Consider the following 17,812-nt stretch of genomic DNA (forward strand, 5'->3'; position numbering starts at 1 on the left):
AATTTTGTTTTCGAGGAATAAAAATAAAAAACCATCCCCCAAAATAAGCCGTTATGTTTCGTAAGAAAATTGAAATAAGACATGGTAGCAAACCGCCTTACAATATGGCACACTTACAGACTTAGTTGATGAGTATGGTACCAAGAAGCACTAAATTTAGATCAAGGTTTCTACTAACAACGGGAAAATTCCCCAATACAGCAGTATGTTGCAGTAAGAAAAGAAATTCACTGTTTTGGAAGACTGGAAGAGGAAATATTACATTACATATTTATTCACACATTATAACTATTACTGTATTATGAGCAATTCAAACCTTACGGCAGTACGGTACAGTTATAAAAAGTGTGAGTGTTAATTACGCATATTACAGTATTCAGGTATTTCTAGCCTACCCAACTTGTTTTGTTAAATTTCTCCTTTCGCAGCTTCGCCTTTTTTGGAATTGTTTATTCTTCCCTCACTCATTCACTGTTTACTCTTTCCTACCTAACGAGGAATTCCTCCCGGTATGCCTGTTGGGAAACGCAACCCAATTCAACTTGGCTAGTACGATTACATAATTGGAAACAGGTTAAGCACTCTCGACCGCCATTCCAGGCTGCAGAGCAACTATTTGCTGGCTAAGGAGAAAGGGCAGCATCGTATCTTATCGTTGCGCCACAGGCGGCTGCCTTAGCGCCGGTGATAAACCGATTGATTTTAGTCAAACCGTAAATGTCAAACAACAACCATCTTCCTGGAATTTCACACAAAAATCAATCATTATTCAGTTTATCAATCAATGTGAAAAAATACGGGATATTTATTGAGCGATATTCGTTTTCAGTGTTTCAAAAATGAAAATATGAAACATACATAAATATATGGAATACAAGCAAAAACTTAAGTTACCCTTTTTATCAAATAGACTACTCCAACTTTTGACATTGGATATTTCATCGCAGTAAATGATGCAACTAAAACATAATAAAGTAACCGAGAAGTCAAGCATAGGCGCTATCTATGTTCACCACTTCTGAATTTCCTAAGCGATGAAGTTATAGACTACTTTCATTCAAGGCGATTTCAATCATTTTACTGAATTTTATCCTATATTACAGCCACATACTATTCATGATTTATCAAAAAAAAAAAAAATTATGACATCACAAACGGGAACACAGCTCCCTTTTTGTCGATTTTTATGAATGAATCGATGACGTCATATGATGAATGCTACGCATCGAGTCATACAGTTGTTACGGACGCTGTTTGAAGTAAACTATCACCAATACTGTATTTTAACAGTATTTTCTGACAAAAAATGGCCGTGATATTCGAAATTACGAATGATTCAGCAATCAAGCAACGAACAGTTGGAAGTTTAGTGATCGTGGTTCTGGAGAAGTAGTGAAATACTGAAAATAATCAAGTCTTTTATGTAGGAATAAAAATAAACAATATGGATTCCATTGTTCCTACTCAGTCGTTGCAAGCTATATTTACTCCAATACTATCACAGGTGCAGTGTGAATTTTCTGTTTTTTAGGATCCTGTATAAATCCAAAAACCCAGAATTTTAAAGTATCAGTGATGAGCAGTGTTTGCGAGGCTTGAGTCATTGACTCGAGTTGCACTCAAGTGACCTTTTTTAAAAGATTTTAAGTGACTCAGGTCCTCTAAATATAATGACTCGGACTCGTCATCAGCTAACCATCAGTAAGACTCAGTATTGACTCGAATCAAGATTCCGACCCATGATTAGCAACTTGGGGTTTATGGACTTTTACCTCACTTCATCACCAATGGGAAAAATGGTTTGAAAAAGTACTGATTTAGTCCTGTTGTTACTGATTTTCGGTTAACATAGACATTAATACTTTTCAGATCACTGAATTGTTGATTGTGACATCTGAAAAATATGAGTCAGAGACATCAGGAGGGTCGATAAATATTTTACGACCATTGGTTTCTATGTCAGAAGACATTGTTGAGAGTTTAAAAGACTTGACAACGGTATTCAGTTTTGTATTTAGTGTCATTGATTTGCATTGTGATTGCAACGACTGCTATATGTCAGCGCCCAATGTGGCAAATTTCATGTCAGATCTCCAAGCCATTCTCGCGACTATCACAGATTTGATTTATCCTTTGTCTATCGTCAGATAAACTTCTTTCCTATTCGTGAAATAAAATAAATTTATTCTGTTAAATATTAACGTAGTTAAAGCATTTCGAAGTTTGACAAGAGTCATGAACAAGGCATTCCTCGAAAGGTTTTATTAAATCAATTATGAAATCTTTGAGTTGTCATTTATTAGAGATAGGGTGGGTGTTTCAATAGTCATGTGTAGAGGAACGTCGCAAAGCAGTTCAACTTTATAAGACCAACTATATAAGACCTGTGCCTAAAAGTATTGTAAGGCACCAGGTTTTTTTGACTTAATAGGTACCTAATACTGGATAATAATCATTGGTAATGGTTTGTATATTTGTATTTTTTATATTAATTAAAAATTTTTTAATAATTTCCTGTAGGTTTGCCAACAAACTGTGACACTGGAATATGCGAAGGATAATGTTGTAAAGAAAGAAATAGATTGTGGGTCTCAGAATCTACTTGTTGCCGGAGAAAGTTTAGTTCTGTGTTGTCATGTATGTTGTTTTATTATTGTATAGGAACTCTATCGATTATATTTCATTGCCACACTTAAATATGTCAAGAAGAATCCGCTTAAAAGGAATAGTTTTTAAAAAAAAGATCATCTGATTCTGAATCGTCGTCTTCAACATATTGAGAATGTAACTGCGATTAGTATTAGTAATGTCCAAAAATTGCATCTGCAAAAAATTGGAAATATAGTTTGAGAATGGAACATAATTTTCAAAAAAATCAGATAATCAAACTGAATATTTTTGTTGTGGATGTTATTAATAGATACAATTTATGTCAAATTTTACGAACTATAAATTAGGATGTATTTTTAAATAATGTAAGATTTTTTGCAGTATTGAATGATTTTCCATAGAAGTGTAGAAGTCATAATACTGAAATCTGATTGATATTATTTCTACAGATATTGTGTTCGGCTACAAAACCTGATTACCAGCTAAAAACACCAGTTCCTTATCAGAATGATGTTCCTGGATGTCTTTCTGAGTTGAATCAAGTAAGTTTTTGGCTAATTTTGCTCTATCTACCGTAATGGTTGTCTGAGAAAGTGAAAATTAAAACTTCTGGTATTATATTAATGCACTCAGGATGAAGTTTTTATTTTTTTGTGGATATTCGCGCAAAGCGAGTTTGTGTGCACTCGCAGAAGAAAAACGAGACTGATATCCAAGCAAAATTACGAGTGATTACATAACCTAAATTTTATGCTTGTATACAATTGATATTGAAAAGCTTTCGTAACATATTATCCCTTCTTTGTTGCTGTGTTCAATAGCCAATATATTATACAACATACTACTGACTGATACATAGACTGGCATCACTTTTTTAATGGAATCTCATTTTGTCACAGTGTATGATGCATTTACTTCTTTCTATTGATGATGCTGAAGTTCGAAAAATTGCAAGTTATGGTTGGTCCACTTCTGAATGTCTTGCAACTCTTGCTACTGCTGACACATTGCAAAATTTGAATGGTATGTATGTATGGTTATTTGTATTCACATATATAATATAGAGAGGAAACACAGAAATATGATACAAATACTCAACTCGGCGTATATGACTCGACAAGCACATGATTGATCCAAGTATTGGGAATACATTTACTATTACACATGTGATTACCCTGTGTGGGATCGTAGGTTCAAATCTTGTAAGAGATAATCATATGCGAGAAGATTGTTGGACTCCTCGCTGTTGTGGGGTGGTTCACATAACCATTTGCCAAACAAATACCTAGTTAATATTCTCCTAAATGACACTACTACTAGTAACCGGACGGGAGTCCGTGGTTTGCCATATGATTAAGTCGTCATATAAATAAAATGTAGGATAAATGTGAAAATTCTACAATACACGACATTGCTGAACTAAGACAAAGTTTTACGATGTGTAGTTCAAAATTGGTGTCGCTTCTTTAGTATGCTCGTTTTATTGCTTTTTTCAGTTCATGGTGCATACAAGATTTTTGATATTACAAATAAAAGATTATGTTAATTTTGAGATATCGAAAAATTCTAATACTTACGGTAAAAGTAGAATAATCACATCAAATATGTTTATTCATATTTCAGATAAGTTCCGAAGCTTTGCTATTCCTGCAGCTGATCTCCACAGAGCTGCAAGTGCAAGATGCAACGACTTATTGGATGATAAATTACAATACAAATTGAAATGTTCTTTGTCAACTTTAAGACAATCTCTTCCCATGCTAACAGCAGCGTTGCAAATGGCAATTAGATATCCCGACAATGATGAAGTATTAAAAGGCAGAGATTTCTGTGTAGAACAGGTGAATAGATATAAAAATTTTATGTGTTGACTAATTGACTTCTAGGGTTTAACTTCTGTACCTAATTATACCTGCTGTTTTATATGTGGCACAAGTCAATTCATATTTATCCCGGGGTAGAAGAGAGTCGACAGGATTTCGCCGTCATAGAGCGAAGCAAAGTCCATGTCGTATGTATACTCTTTTCAGATACATGGACTTGATAGTGAAGAAAGTCATAATGAAACATCAGTTGAAACATGAAACATCCCCCCCTCCTCAATGACGAGTAATCCAGCAATCCCGATTCTCATAATTATTCCTCACAATATTTGAACCTACGAATCTTCGATTATGGTACGATGCTAGTGATGTTTCAGTGTCGGCTTGTAAGTCTTCCATCGGTAATATATTGGGTTAGATAGGGCTAAATATCTTGCTTTGACTAAACTCACAAGAAGGATATTATTTTCCATGATACTATAAAAAGCAACAGGAACAGCTGGGTGTGTGGGAATTGCACACAGTGAGAGTTCTTTGAAACATTAGTTTGTTATATAAATTTTGCGGATATGCCAAAATCTTTGTAATATGTAGATGAGGATTATTTTAGTAGAATTTTTTTGCTCTGTTTTCATAAAAGAAATATTCAATTTTATCAAAGCCTTAAATTTTTGACTGAAAGTTATTCATCTAGATTACATTAAAATTGAATGTGAAAATTAATACCTGAAACCTAAGCGAATAACGTATCTTGTAATATATTACCCAGCAACCCAATTTGGGTAATTTATTTTCAGGTCCGGAAAGCAATCGCAGACATTGTTAAAGTTATCACAACTAAAAATATTCGGAAATCATTTTTACCTGGTACGAAAATTGGTTTATTTTATGAAAAGTTGAATGAAATCAAAAAAATGTTGTCAGCAGAAAACAGGAAGAAAATGAATTTGATGAACCTGCATACCAGTGTTGAAGGTTTTGTTCAATATGCCATGGATCTTTCTTTGACTTTAGTGAAAAGGTGAAGTATTTTGTTCAATACAGTTGAAATTGATTTTTTAGTTCAAGGTCGTAATCCAGAAGGGCAAAACTTGAAAAATCTGGTTTTAGAAAATAAAAAAACAAACATGTTTTTTTGATTTATTGCTTTACGCTATGATTAGATATCAGCCTTAATATTTTCAAATAATAATGTACAATCTGTAATCTTGTATTTGATTTCATCACTCATTTTATATTTTATTTTTTTTACCAAAACTTATGAACAAGCCAACATTTAGTTTTGTAGAACACTCCGTTGAAAAAATAGGGGAATCAATAGAAAAAACTGTGACAGCATATTTTATAGAATATTATTTTCATATTTATTCCGAGAGAGAGAGATGATAAGAAGCCTTATTCATATGGGAAACCTCAGCTTGTTCGGTCCATGTTGGATATCGGAATAGTTGCCCTGTTATTTGTCTTGGATGCATGGACTTGATGGTCGGGAAAGTCGCAAATATCTGGTGGTTATGTGAACCACCCTACGTCGTCAGGGAGTCCATCCATTCTTTCACACATATTTATTCCTCATGGGGTTCAAACCTGCAAAATCACACAAGTCAATCAGATGTGTATTTCTAACGTTTCGCATGATGCGCCAACTGCCGAGCCTGACTATACAAACTATTTTTGACCAAAGATTTATTTACAGTTCATCTCCACTTGAATTGAAATCCAATGCCATCGTGACCTCCTGCAGAAAAATGATGCGATCAATGCGTGACTTGGAGAAAGCAGATGAGGCATTACACACTCAAACTTCAATAGAAAAAAATTTGCGACAAGTTCATGATGAAAAGTGCATGTCATTGAGTGCCATCTCACAGGGCACAGTGGCAGCGATACTTCATGCTGTTACGGTTTTGGTAACGCATATATTTAGAAGTATGGATGAACCACTGGTAGAACTTATCGATAGTTGCATATCTCCTAAAACGATCACACAAGATAGCATGGACAAAATGCAACAACATAAAGAATCAGAAATTGAAAAAATAAAAGAGTTGACAAAAGTATTTTCAAAGCATACTAACGATATAACAACAGCCGCAAGGTTTGCTGCATCGTGCAGTCAACATGCAGCAGTTTATCATAAATATTCAAAAGTTTTGTTCAATTTTGATCAAACTTCAAGGGCAATCATTACAGCCACTTCTCAGTATACCAAAGACAAGAAAGACGAACCAAGCGAGGCTTTGACTCAAAATGATAAAATTTTAGATCTTCAAGACAAATGGATTATTGTACTCGGAGATCTTATTCATCTTATTGTTGCATCTTTGGATTTGAAAGGATTGCTGGATGTAATAGTGGATGATGTTGTGAGGTAGGCGGTTTCAATTTATTTGTTACACAATGAAAATTTTGCAAAATTAAATTGAACCATTTTCGATCGAGTATGGTACATCAAAATAAATCATGTTTTTCACAGTTGAGAAAAGTCAATAATTGGGTTATCCATATAATGGAATATCCATATTTGTCCCAGGGAGAGAAAAGCCAAGATGGCTTAATAATATGAGAAACCATGGCTTCTTGTTACCATGGTTACCAGTCCATGTCGGGTATTTGAATAGGTAATCATTTCTTTGTTTCAGACGCATGGACTAAATAGAAGCCATAACGGGCCAGCAGTTATGTGAACCACACAACAACGTCGAGGTGTTCGGTAATCCCCTCACACATAATTTTTCCACAAGGGATTCAAACCTGCAAACATGCGCTGGGTAATCAGAGGTGCGATAGCATGCTAGTTAATAACGCTTAGTATGGTGCACCAACTGCCGGGCCATATATATATATATGTTAAATAACATTCTCTCATCTAGTTACCAGTCAGGTGTTGGTCTGGCTAACAATATCAATTGACTTCGATGGTGGGGGTGTTCGTTAAATAAACTACTCTGCAATAGCAACCTCAAACGTCTGCAACGTCAAACCTCTGACTAATTAAGACATTTGTATCCATACCGCATAATCAAAAGTTGAATTTTTGTAAAATGCAAATTGACAAATTTAAGATAATATCATTAATATGTTTTCGTAGAAAATAGATTTTAACACAAAACTAACTTCATAAAATCAATTTTTAGCTCACTTGAAAAATGCACAGAAGGAATAGTGAATATGAATGAAGCACAGGTTGCAACAAGTCTTCAGAGATGGATGGGAAAATCACGGTTTTTAGTGAGAGTCGCAAATGCAGTGGTATCTTGTAGCACCGAACCTTTATACAGAAATGGAGTTCTTTCACATGTTAAGACTCTGAAGCAAGTAAGGAATGAAATAATTGATTTTTTTTTTACTTTTTATATCCTATCTTAAAAAATGTCACTCAAATGCTAGTCGACTCAAATGGAAGTGTTTGAGTAACAATGTTGAGGAGGCTAGACTAGTTGAATCAACTCGAGCTGGACTTTAGTATCAATTTATCAAAGACTCAAGTCATTCGGACTCGTCATCTAATAACCAGCAGTGAGACTCAAGGCTCAGTACACTCATGACTTGACTTGTGACTCGAATTTGAGGAACTTCTACCCAACACTAATGCATAACTGTTATTCAGTATTGCATTATACAAAGAGCAACACTATTCTTACATTATAAATTACTGTATTTTATGACCCATAAGGTGCACACAGGTTATTAGGTGTATTGTCAATAAATTGCATAGATTGAGGTTTTGTCCAAACAGGTAAAATCCACGTCTAATAAAATGTTTCACCTAATATTTTCTAAATTGCGTAATATAACTAGAAGCTATTTGAGTTTTCTTATGCCATATTGCTTCCTAACTGATATTACTACACTTTGCCAGCATATTGCAAATTGTATTGCTCGTGGAAATCAACTCATAGAAGATATTGGTCGAGTTGAAGAACAAGAGTTATTTTCAAATTCAGCTGATCATTTATTGGAAAGTATCAGAGCAGTGTCTGAGGCAATTTTGTCCGAAGGAAATCATCCAGATTTAACGAGCATTAATAGAATGAATGTGAGAAACGAAGACACAAGCCAAACTAATTGTAAGTGAATTTAAATAAAAGATACTGGAACAAATTGCGTTGAACTAGAATATAGAAGATTGTTTATACAATTAATAAGAGAAAAATGCTTGTCATAAGGATTAATTTTGAAAAGCGCAATGTCGGAAAAAATATACCAAATGCTAGAAAATTGTAGCGAATCTTTCAAGAAATTATGCCTTGATTTATAAAATATTGGGGAATATTGGGGCCCTGTTTAACTCTAAGGGAATTTAAAAAAAAATACATCACAACAATAACAAAAATTTAACAAATTGGTCTACTATCGGTCCACTTCGTGTCCAATAAGAGAAAGTGAAATGCCTTATCGCCGGTGTTGAGTAGAAGTCTCGAATAAACCCAGTGTCATGAGTCAAATCGGTCATGAGTCATCTGTGTCGAGGAAAACACTTATTTGAGTCTCACTTTCAACTAGTCGAGTATGACTATGAGTCATTTCATTCGGATTGCTTGAGTCTTTAGTAAATGGTGACTCAAGTTCAACTCTAGCTACCTGGGCTTCTCTAACCTCGGATGAGGGCCCCATAATATACCCCATCATTTTGAATCTAATTTGCTTCTTTATAGCTGTATTAAAAGAAATGATGGCATTGAATGAGAAGTTAACTTCCCTGGGATTTGAACCCATAACAGATGAAGAGCTGGATGTTTCGTACCCTGTGCCAACTAGTAGCGAACCAGGATGGCCAAGATATTATTATAAAGATGATCAACAAGCCCAGCATCAGGAAAAAATGATTTCATCAACAACTGACGGTGCATCCATGTACGTTCTATAGTGTTTTGCTCCCCATGTTGTGTGAATATAAAAAAAAATGCTATTTTGTTCTTTAAATAGTCATAGTCAAGTTGATTTTTTCAACCAATTAAAAAATCACATACAAAATAGGAGAGAAATAAAAGTTGAACACACAAGTTTACTGGGGAAGATAAGCCGAGGGTAACCATTCGTTACAAGGCTTCCTCTGTTTTCTAGGATCATTGTGAAATTCTAGATTAAACAAATGTTTTTTTTATATTGTCATAATACACCGCTTACTTGTGTTTTTTGCTCCAAACAAAGCTAGATAAAAGCAGTCATTGATATCTAACAATATCTTAAATAATCACTCAACATTAACCAGGAAATGTTGCAATAAATCATTCAATAGTAGAATAAAATTGTGATGGAAAAAAACGTATAGATTTATGTCTCACTGCAAATGCCAAAAATTGCATTTAAAAACTATATATCAAACACTTATTTTTTTTTGGGGGGGGGGGAGGTGGCAAGGTTCTCGCTCCCCATACCTGATAATCTTATTCTAAACCATCCCTTAGGGATAAAAAAATTTAGAATCCAATTTGTTTACATTTAGAATTTCTGAATCACGAAGTCATGAAGATATGATAGATCTTGAATCTTTGCCTGGAAAAATTCATCCAGTTATTGAAAATCTCATGTCATGCTTGAAGAAAGCGTTCAATAGAAAGTCATCAAGAAATATAGAATTGGAAAAAGCTAAAGAATTGGTTCGTACTTTTTATTTTGAATTACTTTTGTTTCATATTGTCTGGTATATCATATATTAGAAATATTGATATTAGGCATATGTTTGTCCAACTGTGAGTCTGTTACCAATATTTCAAACCAGATATCGTGATTTCTAGTTTTCATGTGTTATTACCTTTTCAAGTACCTTAGAATTTTGGTGAGCAAGTTAAAATATATTTTCCTAGGTTTTCCCAAAGTATGTGCACCAAGATGGCACACAACCTGATAATCCTAACCTGGTACACATACTATGTTCAGGTTGTGCGCCATCTTGGTGCACATATTCCCTGGGAAGAGGAAAATTTTAGAGTAATCATATTTGTTATTAGGTTAGCAAAGCATCAGAAATGTGCATTGATATTGCTCGGGATACTCTTCTTGAATCTCAGATTACAAGACCAAAGGATGAGAATAATCACTCTGTACAGGTTTGTCACTTTTTCTCCACTAATGATCAGTCAATCTTAAACTTATTCAGCTGCACTAGAAACTTTGAAAAAAAAAGCGTGTCACAATTGTTACAAAACGAAGTTTCTTCGAACCATTTAGTCCACGAACTAATTTGATGGCCGAGCTATTTTTTGTTTTCAAATTCATTCAGAGAATAAATCCATATTGAAACAGCCATCAAGATAGATAAATAAAGATAGATAAATAGCGGCATTATTTTTCGTAACTATCAGTAGATGTTACACATGACTAACTCCCAGTATTTTTCAATGCCTTTGCTCAAGTGCATCCGTATACGCATAGGTAATGAAAGAATGCTGTCGCAGGAATAAACATGACAATAGTTCTGCTGCAGACTAACACAAAATCATACAAATATACAGACTTATATACTGAAATACATTTGTGTAAGTGTGTAGCAGAACTTCTAAATTGCATATCATTTTGATGTGTACTAAACTGATCCGTGAATAGAATTTGTCACCAGACAATAAAATCTCTTAAACTGAAGCTTTCAAAATTGAATATCAAAAAGTTTGTTGAATAATGAGTAGCAGAAAATATTTATTTAAACTTTAGATAATTAAAGCTTTATAATCGTACTGAACAATTGCTTTCTGGTTAATTCTAACAATGTGCCACTTCTGAGAAATGACACTATACTGTGTCATGACACCAATGATTTAAAGAAATGTGACCGTAATAATACATTTATCATTTTCAGTAATAATGAGTCAAAAACTGTTTTTTTTTTTATGTTCAGAAAGCATCATGTCGTGTAGGAACACTTGGTGATCTGATTTTGAGAGAAGCTGATGATTTGCGATCATCAAATTCAAGTGAATTAGACCTCGAGTCTTTGTCAATTCTAGGCCTTCAATGGTCAAAAGCATTGTATATTATTTCCATCGGGTGTACCAGAATTCTACCCCTCTACATTGTTCCTGTACGAAGATATTTAGCCCTTTCGCTCGACGCCGATATCAACGACGTTCATAGTTTAGCGAAATGTATAATCTCCTATCCTGGTTCGGTTGCTAACTTCATCGCCAAGTTGGCTTCGTTTAAAGAAAATGTTCGTTCAAAAGAAGACAAATCATCAATCGGTGATTTTAATGTTCATGAGCAAAATGTAAAGGAATTGTTACAGTTAATTGATGCAATTTCAACTTTCATGACAAACGAAGAAAACGAAGAAGAAACAACAAAATCGGAAGAAATTTCAGCTCTGTGTGAAATCATGGATTTTGATTGGTCTACTGCTTCTCAAACGAAGGAGGTAGGACCTAATTCGTTATATACCTGTGGAGTTGGGAAAAATGTACAATTGGCTCCTACCTCCAGCCTTGCCTTAAGAAAAATCTTGACTCTGACAACAGCTCCGATCTCCGAAGAAATTAAATCTTTGGCATACCCTTAGCTTTTTTAATGGACTGTTAATAATGCTTATAAACATAATTGCTCTTCAAGTTTCTATAGCATATTTTGATTTCTATTACCATTGGAAGCAGAAATTTCCGACTTAAACTCTCAACTCCGGGGAATTCAAAATTTTGACCCCCCAGACTAACTATACATTCATAAATGCCTTAGAAATATTATTATGGTTAGCATACACTCTCTTGAAATTTATTACCGTAATGCATACAATAACATTAGATTGTTTTATTATATTTCATAAATCAGTTTAATAATTTTTATTTCAATATGTAATCAAGAACTATTTTCAGGAAATTTTGAAGTACGTCAATGACCTTTCACCTACTGTTGAAAATGATTTGGATAAATCAATTCTACAACTTCTATGCCTTGCTTGGTCTTCAAAGGTATGAAACAGTAATGTATACAAACATATAGTCAGGCCTGAACATAATTACTACAGGAATTTTTGTATTTTATGGTAGTGTATTGATAGTAATTGGAGGGTATATAGCCAGGGTATATGCACTCAATGCATAAGAATTTCTGTTTGACTGAAGTAGTGTTTTCGAGCTGTTGATATAACTGACACAAGGCAAGAGTAAAATGGAGAAGAGAGCCGAGAAATACACTTGGAATTTTTGAGCAGATGAAATTGTTTATATGAACAAAAATACACCAATGGTTTTCATTTCAAATAATTGTTCAATCTGGTTGAGTCAATATATATTTCAGTTGGTGAAATGAAATGAACTGTGTTTGTTGTACTATCTAGCATTATATTTATATATATAACGAGTTACATATTACACATTATTATAAAGCTATCGAGTGTCGTACCGATGAGGAACCTAGAAGGTTATCAAGCATGCCTGTGAGTAGAGGTGACGAGCACACTGGCATCCCGGTATATGATGAAACATATTTCTTCATTAATTCCAAGTGTTATTAGGAGTGCCCTTGCAAGCAGTGCAAAAATTAAACTGGCAATATTGAGTATTTCAAATATATTGCCTCACACTTTTTATTCTGTTGGTCATTGTTGTGAACTGCTTTGTCTGACTTTGTTTGAGACAAAAAAAAGAAATACAAAATAACATTTTTGCAAATTATTCGAGCCACTCAAAACTCAATATATATCAATTTTCTGTTTTAGGTTCACAGTCTTCATTGTAGTGTTATGAGAACATCAAAACTTATTCTGGAAAGTTTTAATGTGAAAATGCAGCATGTACCTTTGTATGAAATGTTGTTACATTCAAATGGACCAGAACCTGCGGAAATAAACAATTACAAACAACAACTACTCGAACAATTAGAAAATAGCAAAGATGTTTTGAATTTAACATCAAGAAGCCGTGATGCTCTGGTATGAATTTTGGTCAACAAAATCGGAAGTTTTACTGAAACAAAGTATTTTTTTTAAAGTTCATTATATTCTTGTTATCCCATGTCTTTCTGATACATTTGATAGCTATAATCAGCAGTTTTGAGAAGGTTCAAGTCACTGACTCGACATTTATCAAAGACTCAAATCATCTAAATAATATGACTTGTACTTATACCTAACTGGCAGCCAGTGTGTCTTATTCAACTGGCGACTTGGACTCAAGGACCAAAGCTCGATTCTGGTTTCAAAAGGATACCTAAGATCTCTTTTACTTTGCTTTTCAATCTCCTTCAATTTAAATAGGAAATTGTGAAAGTCTTAAGTTTCAACTTTGAGTTATGAATTTGACTCTTTACTCGGATAGCATCTACAGCCTTTCTGACGGCAACTCTCGAATGTTGTCATGCTACATCTGTTATATGATATGTTCTTTGAATGGGCTTAGCATACATCGGTTGAGACAAACTGTCCCGCCCACTTGACTCAGATGTATGTCTGAGTCATGCAGTCATAAATTTTTATATAATATGAATACAATTTTTTTTAACTGCAGCCCCCTTATCACTTGGTTTGCGACTCACTTCACAATAACGTTTACATTGTTATTATATTTTTAATAGTCAAACGTTAGATGTATTACCGAAACTAAAGTACATGTTTTAAAATGACTTGAATATTACTAAGCCTCAGTTGTCCCAGATTTCCATTAGTAGGCCTCATTAGTAAGCTTTCCTTTGAACCTTGAGTTGCTGTAAAATGTTCTGCCCATTCTCCAAATTTAATAAAGTTCTATTTTTTCGAAATTACAGTAATTTACTATGTACTTCATTCAGATTGAGACCTGGAGTGAAAATCTACTCGTAACAAGCAATGTTATTGAAGAGATTCTCGAGCATTTACGAATAGTAAGGTAAGAAGATCCGTTTTAAAAAAGTGTCTCCTAACCTCTTTGGAAATGACCGAGATTATAGATAGCTACTGTATTCATGTACTGTGAAATATATGGACTACACACGAGACTTTAAAGTTACCTCAAATGATTCATATGTGTTAGCCCATTATTGATTCTTTCAATTGGTTTTGTTTACTCTTACTCAAAAATTAATTTTTTTTATCAAACATGTAAAACAAAGATGATAGAACTTACTGTAAAGTACGGACAGGTTTGGAGGTGTCAAATCAACTGATAAACTACTCCGGCATTGACTAGTAAGCGGACGAAAGGCAGCTGTTTGCCATATGATCAAACTGTCTTCTTGGTTACACTGGGATAAATATGAAAATTCTATTCTAACAGCGGGAGAGTCAACATGATAAAAATTGCATTTGTATATTTCAGCCCTATCATTCCAATTGTCTTTCACCATGGACATTCAATGTTTCATTTTGTATATCTTCATCATCTATTCTTTCTGATATTATCGTACCTAAAGCTTTGCATGCAAAAGAAGGACAATCAAGAACATTTGACTGAAAGATCAGGTATTAAACGGCAAATCCATACCTATATGTAATTGATTAATGTACGTAAGCATGTTCAGGACTTCATCCATATAATGGTTTTTTCAAAGGCAGCAGCAATAAATTGGAGCTGAGCCTCATAAAGTGGGAAGGCTGGCTGAGTTTGATCTTTATTGTCATAATGATACCACAATTTTTATTTTTTGCAATAGTAAGAAAATATAAACATTTTGATGAAATGATGATATCACATTGGCTTGAATATTCATCTGCTTTTTTTTAAACCATAGCAAATTTTTGTAAACACTGGAAAAAAAGGACTTGTTTTCTGGGCACCCATGCCCTACTAAAACTGTAGTTTCTTGACTATGCTTTCAGATACTGAGAAAAGGCTTTCATTATCAGCAAGATTACAGAGATTGAAAGAAGACCGTGAGAGAAGAGATGAATCATTGAATGATGTTCTCACAGGAGTACCAAAGATTGATGTGTAAAATTGACTGTTAATCTGTACTACACAAAATACGTAGAATTATACTGTTCATGTAGGGCCTTATGTGAAGCGGATTGCATGTGGCCAAGCCTACATATGGAAAAGAATAATTAGGCTTCCCGCTGCTTGTCAGCAGGGAACCTATTGTATTCCTGTGTTTTATTATTATTTATTTATTATTATTATTTTTTCAAATTGGTCATACAAACTTGAAATTCACCTCAAATGTGCAGAAGTTCTCAGCTAGCAATGAAATGCAAATTTTTTTTACGCGGGAAGCCTGTTAAAGCTGCACGCAGCTCTAGTTATTACCTGAAAATTAAGATTTTGTAATAAAAATAATTTTATGGACCATGAGGTGGACTTTAAATCCTTATTTCTCTCAAAAATTCATTGTGATTCATATAAGTTGGTACGCCTAATGTATGGATCAGGTAGTGCTTTATTGTCCACACTCAAAACTAGTAATTGACTATTGTTTTATCGAAAACCACAGTTTTAAGTTTATAAAATATTCATTTTTTTTAATGAGCGTTGTACGGTAACATATAAGTACAAAATCCTGATTGAAAAACTTTTCGAGTCTTGTGTGTACAGATTAATTAAACACTCAGACCAAAACAGGATTATAATTTATGATACACCCAGATTTTGCGCGGTGCTTTTGTGATGCTTTTGTGAGTGCGGGCCCACTGCGGCCACAGCCCAAGATGAAAATAATTAATGTATATTATTATTTATGATAATAGTGTTATCCTAATTTTTGTTCAACATCATATGAGCACTTTTATATATGATTCCATGTGTTATTTATATATAATATAAAACAAATATATTTTATAGCATAAATATATATATATATATACAGAATTTTTATGATTAAAAAGAAGCCATTATGCCAATCAACACTTTACAAAGTTTATATTATTCATCCATCACCTCCTAGCCAAAATACTTGCACATTTATAGTTAATTACATTGAATTTGTCATGTTACAAACTGCATTAATTTTGACAAAATATAACACAAGCTGCGTGAATACTCTAAACTAATGGTCGGCAAACTTTATGTTCTACTGGGCCAAATATATACATTTCCAGTAGCGCCCAGGCCACACAAATTTCCGCCAATACACAATCACCTGCGACTTCTATTTCTGTATTAATTTCAACTAAACAGTAGGGCTATTGGATAATTACTACAAAACAAACTCCGTGTTACGACATATATCCATGAGCAAATAATAAATTTGTGAGCAACTTTTTTATGAATTACAAGTGAATTTGTTAGAGAGCTACAAAAAAAAAATTTGTTTGCAGGTGTAGCAGTTTGCAGGCCACTGCTCTAAACTTTTAAAAAAATATTATCCTAACCCAGAACATATCATAAACCCCACTTCATATTTTAACCATTTGCTATTTGTAATAAATATCTTCCCAATTCAAAACATTCTTGGCATCCCTGGGAACAGACAGGCCTTCACAATGTTTTTTTTTTATTTGCTCTTTACTGTTATTGCATGACATTTTTCTATACTACCACAACAAGCATATTGTACTCATGACATTTTAGATTCCACTGTAGAACCTAGTAATTGTAATTTTCACTTTACTAACTATTGATTTTTCATTAATACAATCAAGTGTATTCCATGTCTTTATTAAAAGCAATATATTCTAAATTGATATAGTAAACTTGTTGGCAGAATATTATTTGGTAGGTGATGAAGCCCAGTGCGTAGTGACCATCAATATTCAACGAAAGATTGTTATTGCTAGGCATCCACTTATGTAGGTAGACAGGATTTAACAAGCAACTCATAAACTGCAGTGTAAAATATGGTAACACCAGTATACACAAACCCATACGTGCTCAGTCGAGATGAGTAAATTGTTGGATGTTTCCCGACCTTTGACCCCTGAGAAATTTTCCCCACTCTTTGCTATAGCAAAATTTTTAATGCCTATTTTGAGAGTGTTTTGGATAGTTGGCACTTAAAACATACAGTCATGTCAATCTTTAATTTGGATGGGTAAAAATTCCAGACTAGCTCTAATCCAATATCACAGTCAGGTGCAGCAGTACCTGCTGTCAGCAGAAAATGCAAAATAACTTGCATATAAGGGTACTTAACGAAGCCGTTGCAAGAGGTTGTACATTGCTACAATCAACTTATTCAATACCCTCTTGTTTTTCTCTCACTGCAACCTTGAATCGTTCCTCAAGTAATGAAATTTCACTAATAAGATCTGTAATAGCATTAGTGAATGCTTCTTGTGGTGTGTAGTCTGCTGTTGTTTGCACTCGCAAAATGAATTTCGATTCGAGAGGATGAGGTATTTTATATCCAGCGAAGAGTACTTTCGGATCTTTTAACAATTGCATCCTGAGCAGATTTCCAAGTGTGTGGTCTTCTTTATTAATTGTAAAATGTGCAGCATTTGGCACTTTCGTGTCCTTGGTTATTTGGATTTTCTTTTCTCCATCAAAAAGTAAAAAAGCTTCAAATGCTGGTGGAGCATTCATTTCATAAAGACAGAT

The 17,812-nt window shown here is 33.9% G+C and overlaps 2 protein-coding genes across 2 annotated transcripts; one reads left to right on the plus strand and one right to left on the minus strand.

The window, feature by feature from the left end:
- Nucleotides 1-1,203: 1,203 nt before the first annotated feature.
- On the plus strand, nucleotides 1,204-16,965 carry LOC120325823 (uncharacterized). The gene is made up of 19 exons (XM_039391985.2): nucleotides 1,204-1,504; nucleotides 1,870-1,998; nucleotides 2,521-2,637; nucleotides 3,060-3,152; nucleotides 3,510-3,633; nucleotides 4,234-4,451; nucleotides 5,231-5,454; nucleotides 6,130-6,804; nucleotides 7,571-7,751; nucleotides 8,296-8,503; nucleotides 9,092-9,290; nucleotides 9,883-10,036; nucleotides 10,388-10,486; nucleotides 11,272-11,787; nucleotides 12,239-12,334; nucleotides 13,084-13,296; nucleotides 14,151-14,227; nucleotides 14,657-14,799; nucleotides 15,157-16,965. The coding sequence occupies exons 1-19, from the start codon at nucleotides 1,445-1,447 to the stop codon at nucleotides 15,270-15,272; spliced, it is 3,642 nt and encodes a 1,213-aa protein (XP_039247919.2). The 5' UTR covers nucleotides 1,204-1,444; the 3' UTR covers nucleotides 15,273-16,965.
- Nucleotides 16,915-17,812, minus strand: LOC120325825 (DNA-directed RNA polymerase II subunit RPB11-a). The gene has a single exon (XM_039391988.2). The coding sequence runs from the start codon at nucleotides 17,795-17,797 to the stop codon at nucleotides 17,444-17,446; it is 354 nt and encodes a 117-aa protein (XP_039247922.1). The 5' UTR covers nucleotides 17,798-17,812; the 3' UTR covers nucleotides 16,915-17,443.

This window comes from Styela clava, chromosome 4, assembly GCF_964204865.1.
Source record: "Styela clava chromosome 4, kaStyClav1.hap1.2, whole genome shotgun sequence".
NCBI classification, from domain to species: domain Eukaryota; kingdom Metazoa; phylum Chordata; class Ascidiacea; order Stolidobranchia; family Styelidae; genus Styela; species Styela clava.